Source organism: Trichosurus vulpecula, chromosome 8 (genome assembly GCF_011100635.1).
Source record: "Trichosurus vulpecula isolate mTriVul1 chromosome 8, mTriVul1.pri, whole genome shotgun sequence".
Classification (NCBI taxonomy): Eukaryota; Metazoa; Chordata; class Mammalia; order Diprotodontia; family Phalangeridae; genus Trichosurus; species Trichosurus vulpecula.
In genome coordinates this window covers 110,019,522-110,033,740 of record NC_050580.1, presented here as the reverse complement: position 1 = coordinate 110,033,740, position 14,219 = coordinate 110,019,522, and the positions used below count along the sequence as shown (strand labels likewise).

At 36.9% G+C, this 14,219-nt stretch overlaps 1 protein-coding gene across 1 annotated transcript in view; it reads right to left on the bottom strand.

Annotated features, from left to right (window-relative positions):
- Positions 1-14,219, bottom strand: part of LOC118829600 (cilia- and flagella-associated protein 43-like) — a 168,140-nt gene that overhangs the window by 64,542 nt on the left and 89,379 nt on the right. Inside the window, exons 18-20 of the mRNA XM_036736553.1 lie at positions 13,791-13,937; positions 8,380-8,510; positions 3,891-4,038 (exon numbers count right to left, since the gene is read on the bottom strand). Coding sequence (XP_036592448.1) covers positions 3,891-4,038; positions 8,380-8,510; positions 13,791-13,937 — 426 coding nt within the window. The remainder of the gene's footprint in view (positions 1-3,890; positions 4,039-8,379; positions 8,511-13,790; positions 13,938-14,219) is intronic.

Sequence of the window (14,219 nt, the reverse complement as noted above, 5' to 3'; positions counted from 1 at the left end):
TCAATGTTCTTTGCTCCCTCTCACCACTTTCAGATTCTTGTTCTACTACCATCACTCAGCAAACTCTTCTCTGAGGTTCATTCTATTGAAATTTATAACCCATTCAGAAAGCTCTGATTCTGCCTTCATTCTAATGCCTTCTCCCTGTTGATTATCTCCAGTTTATCTAGTATATATCTTGTTTGTATGTGGTTGTTTGCATGTTCTCTCCTCCATTATATCGTGAGCTCCCTGAGAGCAGGAGCTCTCTTTGACCTTTCTTTGTGTCCTCAGTACTTAGCACAGCACCTGGCACATAGTACATACTTAATGTTTATTGACTGACTGAATGGTTCAGCCTCCCTCTTCCCCTCAACTTCCAGCCTCTTGCTAGGGAAACTTCAACATATATATTGATATTCCCTCAAAAACTCTAACTTCCAAGCTCCTCAAACTACTCAGTCCCCATGACCTCTTCCAGGACTCCACCTCGGCTACACATAGGAATGGTCATCTTGCCATCACCCACAAATGTTCCACTTTCACGCTCACAAAATCCAAAATTCTTTTATCCTCTCATAGTCTTTTTTTTCCATTACCCCCATGCCTTAATACAGCTAAACTTATTCTTTGTCCTCACTGTGACTTCTATCCCTCAGTACTAAGCCATTATCCTGCCTAATCTCAACCCCTAGGTGAACCAGTTCAATTCTACACTACCCTCCACTCTTGAAGACTTTGCTCCTTTGTCCTATCACAGATGACACCTTTCCAAATCCCAACCCAGGATTTATTCCCATCATTTACCTCCTTTACTCCTATCTACATGACACTAAATGGAGCTGAAAAGTTACAAAATCATGTTCACTGGGTTCACTATGCATTTATTATTTAATCTCAATTGTTTTTCACTATGGCAAGGCAACTTGCCCTTCTAGTTGATTCTCCATCCCATTAATCATACTAGCTATTCTAAACCTTCCCCTCTTTCCTCAAGCCTCCCAAAGCATACCCACCATCTCAACCTCAATCTTCACTGAAAAAAATTAAGGCTTTTTCCTATAGACATTTTCATTTTCTCTCCTCTTCATCTCAGATCTGCCTGACATCATCACACATTCTCTCCTTTCTCATTCCAGTCTCTCGACTGGACTTGAAGAGGTTGGTTTTCTTGCTGATGCCAATCTTCTTCCATATTACCTTGATCCCATCCCCTCCTGCCTTCCCAAAGAGATGGCCCCCAGAATCATCCTCTCTTCTTGAAAATCTTCAATCTCTATCTAATGATTCCTTCCCTGAAATCTGGCCCATCTTAAAAAAAACCTCATGAATCCTATTATCTCTTCTAGCTATCATTCTATTTTTCACCTCTAAGATAAACTTTTTGGAAAAAGATTTCTGCGGTCTATGTGTCTAAACTTTCCATAATCTGATTTCTGACCTTATCATTCAAATGAAACTGTTCTTTCTTGAGTTACCAACGATCCCTAACCGCTAAATCTACTGCTCTTCTTGCAGTCCTTATCCTTCTTGACCTTTCTGCAGCATTTGACACTATTGAGCATCTACTGTATACTCTCTCCTCTCTGGGTTTTTGTGACATTGCTCTCTCTCTTTTGGGGGGGAGGGGGAGTTGAGGCAATTGGGGTTAAGTGACTTCCTGTGGATGACACAGCTAGTAAGCGTCAAGTATCTGAAGCCAAATTTGAACTCAGGTCCTCCTGACTCCAGGGCTGGTGCTTTATCCGCTTCGCCACCTAGCTATCCCTGACATTGCTCTCTCTTGATTCTGTCTTTCTCACTATCCTTCTCAGTCTTCTTTACTGATCTTCATCCATGTTATGCCCACTAATTGAGAATATTCCCCCAAGGATCTATCCTGGAACCTCTTTTTCTTTCTAAATACTCTAACTTGGTGACCATATCATCTCCCATTGGTCTAATTATAATTTTTGTAAAGATAACTCCCTGATTTAAATATTTAGTCCACTTTCTCTCCTGATTTCCATACCACCAGCTGCCTATTGGCCTTTTTAAATTAAATGTCTCATGGATATCTCAACATGTGCAACACAGAACTCATTATTTTTGTCCCAAACCCACTTGTCTCCTGAACTTTCTTATCAATGTTGAATGCACCAACATTCTTCTGGTCACTTCAGATACCCAACCTCTATGTCATCCTTCACTTCTCACTCTCAGTCACCACATCTGGTCAGTTGCCAGCTTGTTTCTATCTCCACAATCTCTCTCCTATACCTTCCCTACCCTCTATTCACACAGCTACCACTATAGTTCAGGCCTTCTTTGCCTCTCACTTAGACAGTGAGGCAACAGCCTCCTAATTGGGCTCTCTTTTTTCTTCCCTTTCTAATCAATTTTCCACACAGCTGCCAAAGTGGTTTAGCACAAGTCTAATCATGCCACTTCCCCGCTCAATAAACTCAAGTGGCTCCCTCTAAGATTAAATAGAATCTCCTCAGCTTGGTATCTAAAGCTCTTCAAAACCTAGCCCCAAACTATCTTTCCATTCTTTTTAGACATTATTCCCCATCCATGCACTCTATAGTCCAGCTACAATGGCCTATTTCCTCACACATAATGCTCCATCTCCCACCTTCATGCCTTTGAATCGACTATCCCCTATGCCTGGAATGCTCTTCCTCCTCATCTAATGTCTCTTAGATTCTTTGTCTTTCTTCAAAAATTAAATTAAAATGCATTATCTGAAGGATTCTTTCCTCAACCTCCCAGATGCTAGCACCTTTCTACCTAAAGTTACCTTGTATTTACAGCATATGTATTTTGCATATATCTATTTATATACATACTGTCTCCCCATTAGAAAATAAGCACCTAAAGGGAAGGGACTATTTTCATTCATTGTTTGTATCCTCAGGGTTTAGCACAGTGACAAGAATATATTACATGCTTAACATATTGTGAAATATACCTAACATTTATACTAAATGTTATGCTACATTTCACTTATATAACATATCAATTTATTTTTATGTCCTTAATAATCTACCTTAATCATGGCTGTTGGTTTCAGATTATAAGCTCATAAGAGGTAGTTTAAATGTTTATATAGTACTCAGGATAAAATCAGAGGATCATAGATTTCAAGATGAAAGGAACCTTGGAGAGGCCTTCTATTCCAACTTACCTATTTTATAGGTGAGAAAATTGAGCCCCAGGTATTCTGTGATTTTACCAAGGAGATGCATATAGTAAGAGTCAGTGTCATCATACCAAATGCACTGAGATACATAATATATGCTTTTAATGATGGTCACCTCCATGGTTGCCTTCTGGTCTGAATTATCTAACTAACTGCCTCAATTTTCAACTGTGTGGAAGAGGAAGTCTTAACTTGTATACAAACTGTAACATATCTCATGTATCGTAAGTTACAGAGTAAATTGCAAATGTTTCTTAATACTACACTAAATCAGGATGTAAGATGACTTTTTATATAACAATTAGAAGTAAATTATATTCTCGGTTTTATTCTTATTGAGCTTCTGGCCATATTTTCTCAAAATAATACATGTGATAGAAAGGCATGGAGAAGCTTGTATAACAAAGTTTTAGTATGTTAAATGTCATATTATTATAATTTTTCATCATTTTGAAATTTTTTCTGAGTTCCAAGTTCAACATTTCTCTGCACTATGATTTTAAATTTGTTCAGATTTAGCATTTTCTTATAGGTGTGAGAAAAATTAGAAATAATCTCTCAGTAAACACAAGGGGAAAGCCACCTTAAAATGACCAAATCATCGCACAAAGGGATAGTAATATTTAAATAAAAGAAAACTCAAAGACATAGTTACTCAAATAATATTAACTAAAAATAGATTATTGTAGGATTGTGAGGTTTTTTTAAATCTATATAGTAACTCAACTGATTGTCTAGAGACTAAATCCAAACTGAGCTGGCTCTCTCTCATTTTCAATAAGGCAGAATTTTCCTTTGCAATACTGCTCTTCATAATGTCTAGAAAGGCCTGAAAATGCTGAGCAGCTTCTTGAGCTAGAGAATCAGTTATTTTTCTGTTAAGTGAAACAGAGTAAGAATCAGCACATAAGAGAATTACAAAATAATGTCAAAAATCCATTTTACCTTTTATATACCCTCACTGCACCATTTACTAATAAATTAAAATACAAAAACCCTTATATTTATTTTTACATAAATTATAAATTATTTATAATGTTTAAAACTCTTAATGATAATACTAACACAATAACAAAAATACAGTTTTTTTACTTTTATATTTTTGAATTTCATTGCTATCATTTTATATGATTATAGTAAGTTTGCATATAGTTGAGTTTTTTCCCTACTTATGCTTTCTTCACTCTATCACTTTATATGTCTTTCAATATTTCTTAGTATTCTACATAGTTGTCATTTCTAATACTACATTAATGTTCCATTACATTCATTACAGCTTGTTTAGCCATTTCCCAATCATTTTTCAAATATGTTGTCTTCAGCCCTTTGCCATACAAATAAAACTGCATTTAATATTTTTGCACAGATGAGTCTTTTTTCATGTCAATAATATGCTTAGGATATAATTCTAAAATTGAAATTACTAGATCAAAGAGAATGAATAATTTTGTTGAACTTACTGTACAATTCTGTGTTGTGTTCTAAAAAGGTTGTATGACTACCAAAAGGATTATTTCTGTACAATTCCACTAATATTTAATTTTATAATTTTAAACTCTCTGCCCATCGTTATTAAATAAATTATGGAATAGAAAGGATCTGAAACTCTCATGAGTGTTGTCTTTCCAACTAGACTATAAGCTCTTTAAAGAAAGGACCATGGTTTCTCCTCTGCATGAGCTTGAAAAATTCTAGACAGAAACATAGTAAATGATTATTTTCTGACTTCTCATGTAATTGAGCATGTTTAAAAGAGCTTGAAAAGAATTTATTCTCATATAAATTAAGAATGTCTTCTGAAATCTTGGTTTCTTTAATTTCTTTCATCTGTAAATATCTCAACAAATTTTAGTCTAATCACATTCCTATTTACCCAACTTACAAATTAGAAAGGTCCAAATTAATAAGGTTTTACTGTGCAAAAAAAGTTAGGTGTAAAAATAATTCAAATATTTAACAAATTGAGTCATATTTGATTTTTTTAGAATGAGTTGAGGAAGAGTTTTAAGAAGAGTTTAGAGTATGTCAAGACTATAGCTTCAAGAGCAATTAGAATACTTCTGGCATGTGTGAAACAAAAGTGTTTGTAATGCCCATTTTTTCAACATTATAAAATGTCACCATTTTGGTGGAAGAGAACCATGAGGCTTCAAGGGTCATCCTGGGCTGAGAATCCACAATTCAAAGTGACTAATTAGCTTAAATTTCTAACTACAGTATAAAAGTATATATGGTTGATGTGTCCAACTTAGTCATTTTGATAACGCTGCGGCATTATGACAGACTGTTAAAGATAATGCAATAACAAGGTTGCCTGTAATAGCCAGATAGACCTGTTCAACCGTATTTGACTTGTACCAATGGAATTTTCTTGTCAGTTAGCCAGTAAGACTTTTTAAGTGCTTACTATGTGCCAGGCCCTGTACTAAGCTCCAAGAAAAGCTAAAACATGATCCCTGCCCTCAAAGATATCACATTCTAAAGAGGGATAAAAAAATGCAAACAACATACATAGAAGTTATATACAGTTTGAATAGAAAGTAATCTTATAGGAAAGACACTAGAACTAATGGCAGAGGAAAGAGATAAGGGACAGAAAAGTTTTCTTGCAGAAGATGTGATTTGAGCTGACTCTTGAAGGAAGCCAAGATTTGGTGGTAAGGAGGGAGAGTATTCTAGGCATGGGAGAGTCAGTGAAAAGGCATGGAATCCTGAGATGAAATATCATGAAAGAGGAGAGGAAGCAGGAACACTGATTATAAATGGCTTTTCAAGCCATGAAAGGGAGGAGAAATATAGAATAATAGTATGGTGATTGCATCAAGTGATGGTTTTTAAAGATATGGGAGGTATAGGCATGTTCATAGGCAGCAGAGAAGCCAGTTGATAGCAAAAGATTGAAGGTGAATGGGAAAGTGAGAATGAAAAAAGAGGCAATCCGATGAAGAAGAATCTGATGGAATGGAATGTAGAAGGGTTTACTTTGGCAAAGAGAAGGGCTACTGCTTCTTCATGTGAGACAAGGGTGAAGAAGGCAGTAGTAGAGGAAGACATTTAAGTGATGTGAGATGAGGAGGGGATGAGGGAGCTCTTAGAGAATGACCTCAATTTTTTTTATAAAGTATGAAGCAAAGTCTTCAGCTAAGGGCATGAAGGAGTATCATGGGAAAGTTAGAGAGGGATAAAAAGGCATTGTACAGATGCTGTGGTGAGTGGAATAATGAATTAGTTAGGAAATACACAAGGATTGCCTTGCCACAATGAGGGCCCAGATGAAATTATGTAGCATTAAGTTGTAGTGGGCCCAGTCAGCATGGTTTGAGATTTTTCTTCAGCTTTATTCAGTAGTATGTGAATAGGAATGAAGGCACTAGATGGTGGGCATAACACAAGTGCAATAGGGCTTTACTTTGTGCATGACCAGGTCACTTAACATGGTGGCACCCGCATCAGTGAAGAAATTAAATTGATTCTATTCCATAATTGATCCTATTCTGCAGCTCAAGCTGCATTACTTTATTTCTTTGCCAATGAGCTAAGTTTAGAAGTTCAGTTCTTCTGCTAATCTCTGTTCTACTCTTGCCTCAAGAAAATCTCTTATCCTTGAGGGATACAGGTAGATACTAGGGAGTCCATCTGGTCTAGTATCTCTACCCCACCCATCTATTCTTCAGGGATGTACCGGTCTCTAACCCTGCAGGCAGACTCAATTTCAGTCACAGGAGGGAGGGAGGGAGGGGGTTGCTAGCCCCTCATTCCCAATTTCCAACCAATCATGTTATCCCCACCCTCATGATGCTGTCTGCTCTGTAACTAATTGTATTGTCTTCCCCACCTACCCAACTCTGTACTCTCCAAAACTAGATGAAGCCTGGCGAGCCCTACCTTGGGGTCTTTGGTAATTGAGAAAGGCCATTGACCCAATTTATTGGTTACTGCTAACCTAACTAGGAAATTGATCATGCTCAGACCACTGTCGGTTTACCTTAATTTTTCAATATAACATCAGAGAGGCCAGGAACCAGCTTCTGGGAGAAGACATTACATGTCCCTCTACAGACTCTTGATTGGTTATATCACCAGAAGAACTACCATCGTGTGATAGTTTCTCTTTCTAGCTGCATCCAGCAATGGTGAAGGTCCTGTCCCTCTATAGCATGGGCCTCATAAGCTGAACTGGGTAAGAGGAAAGACTACTGCCTCCTTCTCCTCCTCCCTTTTATGCTCTCTGGCCCCAAGAATCAAGTTAGGGATTTTGTTCTGTTTGCCCCTTTTAGTTTTAGGTACAGGTGGTAGAGAATTCCCACCAAACCCTGACCCAAGCCATGGTGACTTTGGAGGCAGGATTCTAGACCAGATGTTACAGCCAGCCCAGCAAAGAAGCCCTGAAAACCAGAATGCCTGGGACCAAGGGTTTTTTTGTTTTTTAACTTGGAACATTTTTTTTTGTTTTTTAACTTGGAACTAAATAGCATGCTATTTAGGAACTGAGCTAAACTGTGAACTTAATCCTCTTGCTAGAAATTGAGGTGGTGCAAGATGATTATATTTCCCAACACAAACACAAGTTTTTTGGGGGAGGATATTTACATGTTGTTATTATTATATGAAAGACAACCTGACTGTTAATTTGTAGTTAAATGGAATTGGGATTCAGTGGACCCCTAAAACTGGGGAGACACCATTGGTGGGGGCTGGAGCCAATGGCAAGAGACTAGACTCTCCCAACCCCACTTGAAGGGTACTACAGATCAGTGAGGGAAGGGTGAAAATATAACATACCTGGCCTTCAGGCAGTGTAAGACAGGGTAGTCAGTATTATACGAGGTTGGGGCTTGGCAAGTCATGATTGGTGAAAGAATAAGAGGACAAGGGACTCAAGTGTAGAGGATATCCACAACAAAATTTAGATCATAGAATGGCTTTTCCCTTCTTCCCACACCATCAAATGGTATATTCATGAACAATGAAAACTAATTTTTATAATGGGCCAATTACAAACAGAAATCCAGGGACTAACATCATGTTTTAAACATAGTAGACATTTTAAATTGAATTGAACTGCTAAAAAGGTGACTCCTTTTAGTACTGAATAGCTTCTGTATTGAATTATCTTTTTCTTTTTGGGAACAATCTATGCCATTGCTCCAACCCATCAGCACAAACAATTGGGAGTTAAGTATTGTACAAATAATATTTTCTCAGCTTTTACTTACTTCCATTTCAGACAAACAAGGACACCATCTTCCCTACCATTCGCTACTATGGAACAGCCATCGAGTGAAAATGTCAGTGATTGAATTCCTTGTCCCTGATAAGAATGGCATTGAAACTGAGCAAATGTTTCCTGAATGGTTAAAGAAACAGTATTAAAAAGCATAAATGTTTCTATTTCACTGTATGTTTTATTAATGGAATGATATGCACTTTTTCTCCCTATTACCATGGATGATTCAGTCAAATACAGATCATAGTAAACACCCAGATTTTTAAGTCTGGAGAATATAGAAGCTTAAAGTTGAGTCTTTGGAATGAGTTGCTTCTAATAATTTTGTTATATTAACAGTGACTTAGAAATATTAAGCACTTAACCTGCCAGTAGTTTAAAAGTCTTTCATGCTTAGTATTTTGATTATTTTTACAACATATTTGTGGCATTGGAAGAGAAAGAAGCTATTATCCTCAAAGCATATGTGGAAAAAACTGAGGCATAAAGAAGTTTAAGTGACTGATTGAAAGTTATATAACATGAATAAAAGAGCTAGAACTAAAACTTAGGACCCCAATCTCTCAACTCAGGGCTCGTTTTATTAAACTAAATTGATAAAAGAATGACAGCATGGTGTAATAGAAAGAACAGGGTCTTGAAATCAGAAGAATGAGGTTTATGTCCATTGCCCTCCCTTCCCCTCCTTCCCTTTCTCTTCCCTCCTCCTCTCCTCTTCTCTTGTCTTGTTTTCTCTCTGTATACAGTCTCCCTTGGTGAGCCCATCTACTCATTGGGTTCATTGACAAATTTTTATCCAGAGGCTTTTCAAATCTTTATCTCCATCCCATCTTCTGCCCAGAGTGCCAATCCCATATTTCCAAATAATAGATGTCTCCACCTGGATATCCCACCAAAATGTGAAAGCCAACATAGCACAAACTAAAGTTATCTTAACCCCCAAGTCTTTTCCCCTTCCATATAGCTTGTCTGTTTTGATTGATGGCACCGTCATCCTTCCAGTCTCATCTATGCTTTTAACCTTAGAGTTATCTTTGACTCTTGCCTTTCCCTCACCTAGAAAATCCAGCAATCCATTCTAATCCATTCTACTTCTAAAGTATTTTTCACATCTGTCCTCTCCCTTTCTAATCCCAACTGCAACCACCTTTGTTCAGGCCCCCATTTTTTTTTGTTTAAACCATCATAATAATTTTCGGACTTTTGTCTTTCCAATGTATCCTTCATGCTGCTGCCACAATGTAGTAGCAATTTAGATTTGAAGATCTTTCCCACCTATTAATAGGCCATGTGACCTACTTACGTCACAGGAAGCCTAAGTCACATGTGGTAGGAGGAACTTTCTGACAGGAAAAGGAAATTATGTCACAGGAGATGCTGGGGGAGAGAGAGAGAGAGAGAGAGAGAGAGAGAGAGAGAGAGAGAGAGAGAGAGAGAGAGAGAGAGAGAGAGGAGAAAATAAAGCAAAAAGGGTTTTTAAACAGGGTTAATTGACTTGCCTTAGGGTCAGAAAGCTAGTAAATGTCTGAGGCTGGATTTGAACTCAGGTCTTCCTGATTCCAGGCCCAGTGCTCTAGCCACTGTGCCATCTAGCTGACACCTAGAGCATATGAAAAGAAATGCAAACATGTGACCTCATAGCCATCAGATTGGCAAAGTTGACCAAAAAAGGGTAAATGATAAATTCTGGAGAAGCTAGAGGAAAACAGGTACATTAATGTATCAGAAGTAGAGCTGTGAACTAACCCAGCCTTTCTGCAAAGCCATTTGGAACTATGTCTAAAAAACTATTAGACTATGCATATATTTTGACCCAGGAATACTGCTACTAGATCTATACTCTGAAGAAATCAAAGGAAAAGGATGCAAGCATTAAAAAATATTTCTAGTGGCTCTTTTCATGGGGGCAAAGAATTGAAGAAGGGGTGTCTATTAACTGTGGAATGACTAAACAAGTTATAGAATATGAAGGTAATATTGTACTATAAGGCATTAGGTGGTACAGTGAATAGAGTGAGGGGCCTGGAAGCCAGAAGACCTGAGCCTAAATTTGGCCTCTGATGCTTACTAGCTGTGTGACCCTGAGCAAGTCACCTAACCTGGTTGCCTAAGTTTGCTCAACTGTAAAATGCAGTTAATAACAGCATCTAGGTTGTTGTGAGGATCAGATAAGATATTTGTACAGTGCTTAGCAGAGTGCTAGACATATAGCAGGTGTTATATAAAAGCTTATTCTCCCTTCCATTCTTCTGTAAGGTAGGATGAAAGGGATGGTTTCAAAGAAACCTAGGAAGTCTTTCCCACCATCCCCCACGTAATAGTATTTTATTTTTTCCAATTACATGTAAAGATAGTTTTCACATCCATTTGTATAAGATTTTGAGTTCCAAATTTTTCTCCCTTCTTCCCTTCCCTACCCCTTCCCTAAGACAGCAAGCAATCTGACATAGGTTATATATGTACAATCATGTTAAACATATTTCCACATTAGTCATGTTGTTTTTGCTTTTTTGGGGGGGGCAGGGCAATTGGGGTTAAGTGACTTGCCCAAGGTCACACAGCTAGTACATGTGTCAAGTGCCTGAGGCCAGATTTGAGCTCAGGTCCTCCTGACTCCAGGGTCGGTGCTCCACTGCACCACCAAGCTGCCCCCCACATTAGTCATGTTGTGAAAGAAGAATCAGAACAAAAGGGAAAAACCATGAGAAAGCAAAAAACAAAGAAAGTGAAAAAAGTATGCTTTGATCAGCATTCAGACTCCATAGTTCTTTCTCTGGATGTGGATAGCATTTTCCATCATGAGTCTTTTAGAATTGTCTTGGATCATTGTATTGCCGAGAAGCAGGAAGCCTATCATAGTTGATCATCATGCAATGTTGCTGTTACTACGTACAATGTTCTCTTGGTTCTGCTCACTTCACTCAACATCAGTTCATCTAACTCTTGCCTGGTTTTTCTGAAATCTGCCTGTTCATCATTTCTTACAGCACAATGATTACATTGGTATACCACAACTTGTTCAGTCATTCCCCAATTGCTGGATATTCCCTCAATTTCCAATTCTTTGCCACTACAAAAAGAGCTGCTACATTTTTGTACACGTGGGTCCTTTTTCCTTTTTATGATCTCTTTGGGATACAGACCTGGTAGTGGCATTGCTAGATCAAAGGGTATACACAGTTTGATTGCCCTTTGGGCATAGTTCCAAATTGCTGTCCAGAATGGTTGGATCAGTTTACAACTTCACCAACAATGCATTAGTGTTCTAGTTTTCCCATATCTTCTCCAATATTTATCATTTTCCTTTTCTGTAATATTAGCCATTCTGATAGGTGTAAAGTGATACCTCAGAGTTGTTTTAATTTGCATTTCCTAATTAATAGTGATTTGGAGCATTTTTTTTCATATGACTATAGATAGCTTTAATTTCTTCATCTGAAAACTGCCTGTTCATATCCTTTGACCACTTATCAATTGGGAAATGACTTATATTCTTATAAATTTGACTCAGTTCTCTATATATTTTAGAAATGAGGCCTTTATCAGAGGTACTGGCTATAAAAATTGTTTCCCAGCTTTTTGCTTTCCTTCTAATCTTGGCTGCACTGGATTTTTTGTGCAAAAACTTCTTATTTTAATGTAATCAAAATTATCCATTTTGCATTTCATGTTTGTTATCTCTTGTTTGGTTATAAATTCTTCTCTTCTCCATAGATGTGACAGGTAAACTATTCCTTGCTCTCCTAATTTACCCATGGTATCACTCTTTATGTTTAAACCATGTACCTATTTTGACCTTATCTTGGTATATGGTGTGAGATGTCGGTCTCTGCCTAGTTTCTGCCATGTTATTTTCCAGTTTTCCCAGCCATTTTTCTCAAAACATATTCCAGAAGCTGGAATCTTTGGGTTTATCAAACAGAGATTACTATAGTCATTTACTACTGCTGTGTCTTGTGTACCTAACTTATTCCACCATTCTATTTCTTAGCCAGCACCAAGTACTTTTGACTATTAATGCTTTATAATATAGTTTTAGATCTAGTATAGATAGGCCACCTTCCTTTGCATTTTTTTATTAATTTGCTTCAAATTCTTAACTTTTTGTTTTTCCTGATGAATTTTGTTATTATTTTTTCTAGCTCCATAAAATGTTTTTTGGTAGTTTGATTGGTATGGCAATGAATAAGTACATTAATTTAGGCAGAACTGTCATTTTTATTACATTACCTTGGCCTACCCATGAGCAACAGATATTTTTCCAATTGTTTAGATCTGACTTTATTTGTATGAAAAGTGTTTTGTAATTGTGTTCATGTAGTTCCTGGGTTTTTCTTGGCAGGTACACTACCAAATATGTTATATTGTCTACAGTTATTTTAAATGGAATTTCTCTTTCTATCTCTTGCTGCTGGGATTTGTTGGTAATATACAGAAATGCTGATATTTATGTGGGTTTATTTTATATCCTGCAACTTTGCTAAAGTTGTTAATTATTTCGAGTAGTTTTTTAGTTGATTCTCTAGGATTCTCTAAGTAGACTCTATGTAGCAAAGAGTGATAGTTGTGTTTCCTCATTGCCTCTTCTACTTCCTTCAATTTCTTTTTCTTCTCTTATTGCTAAAGCTAACTTTTCTAGTACAATATTAAATAATATTGGTAATAATGGGCATCTTTGTTTCACCTCTGATCTTATTGGGAAAGCTTCTAGCTTATCCCCATTACATACAATGCTTGCTGATGGTATTAGATAGATACTACTTATCATTTTAAGGAAAACTCCACTTATTCCTATGCTCTCCAGTGTTTTTTTAATGACAAGAATGGGTGTTGTATTTTGTCAAAAAGCTTTTTCTGCATCTATTGAGATAATCATACTATTTCTGCTAGTTTTGTTACTGATATAGAAACCTAGGAAGTCTCGTGTGATCGTTTTCAAATTATATCGAGAAGAACCAGGAAAACAATTTATACAATTACAGTATTATAAAGAAAAATATCTATAAAACACTTGAAATTCTGATAAAATGTGCTACCCACTTCCAGACAAAGCAGTGATAAATTCAATGAAACTCACTGAAGTATACAAATTTTTTTTGACATGGCTAACGTGAGAATTTGTTTTGCTTAACTACACATATTTTAACAGATGTTGTTTTTTTTTTTTTTACTTCCTCAGTGAGGAATATAAGAGGGAAAGAATTAGAAAACAAAATAAAATTGAATTTAAAAAAATCATTGTTGCCTGCGAATAGAAAGAAATCAAGAAAATTAAAAATCTGCAACAAAGTACAAGCCAAAGTTGAGGAGGTTATAAAAGCTAGTTTATTGCCCCCCTCCTTTTCAAACTCCCTAAAGGTATTTGCTTCTTAGACTTTCTATACTGATATCAATACTTACCAAACTATTAGCCTCACGGATACTCAGTATTCCGTCTTTGGCTGTCGATGCTAGCCACTTGCCATGAGGTGATAGGCACAGTATTCCAGTTCCAAAATGTTTGCTTTGCATTTTGATTTCTGGTTTGAGAACTACAACTTTGCTATCCTGTAAACACAAAAAACCATAAAGCTATATTTAAGATAATGGAAATAATTCTTATGGCTTATAAGAAAAAAAACTCATAATCTTGTTGACAGTTTGATCATTGATATAAAACAGGGCTGTCCAAAGTGTGGCCTATAGGCTGCACGCAGCTCACAGTGTGATTTTATGAAGCTCACCTGTGTTTACTACAGGTGTGGAAATTGACATAAATGCTTTAAAGCATTTGTGTTGCTTTCCGTGCTTGTGGAGGACACAAGTGGGCCACATGGGGGTGCACAGCCC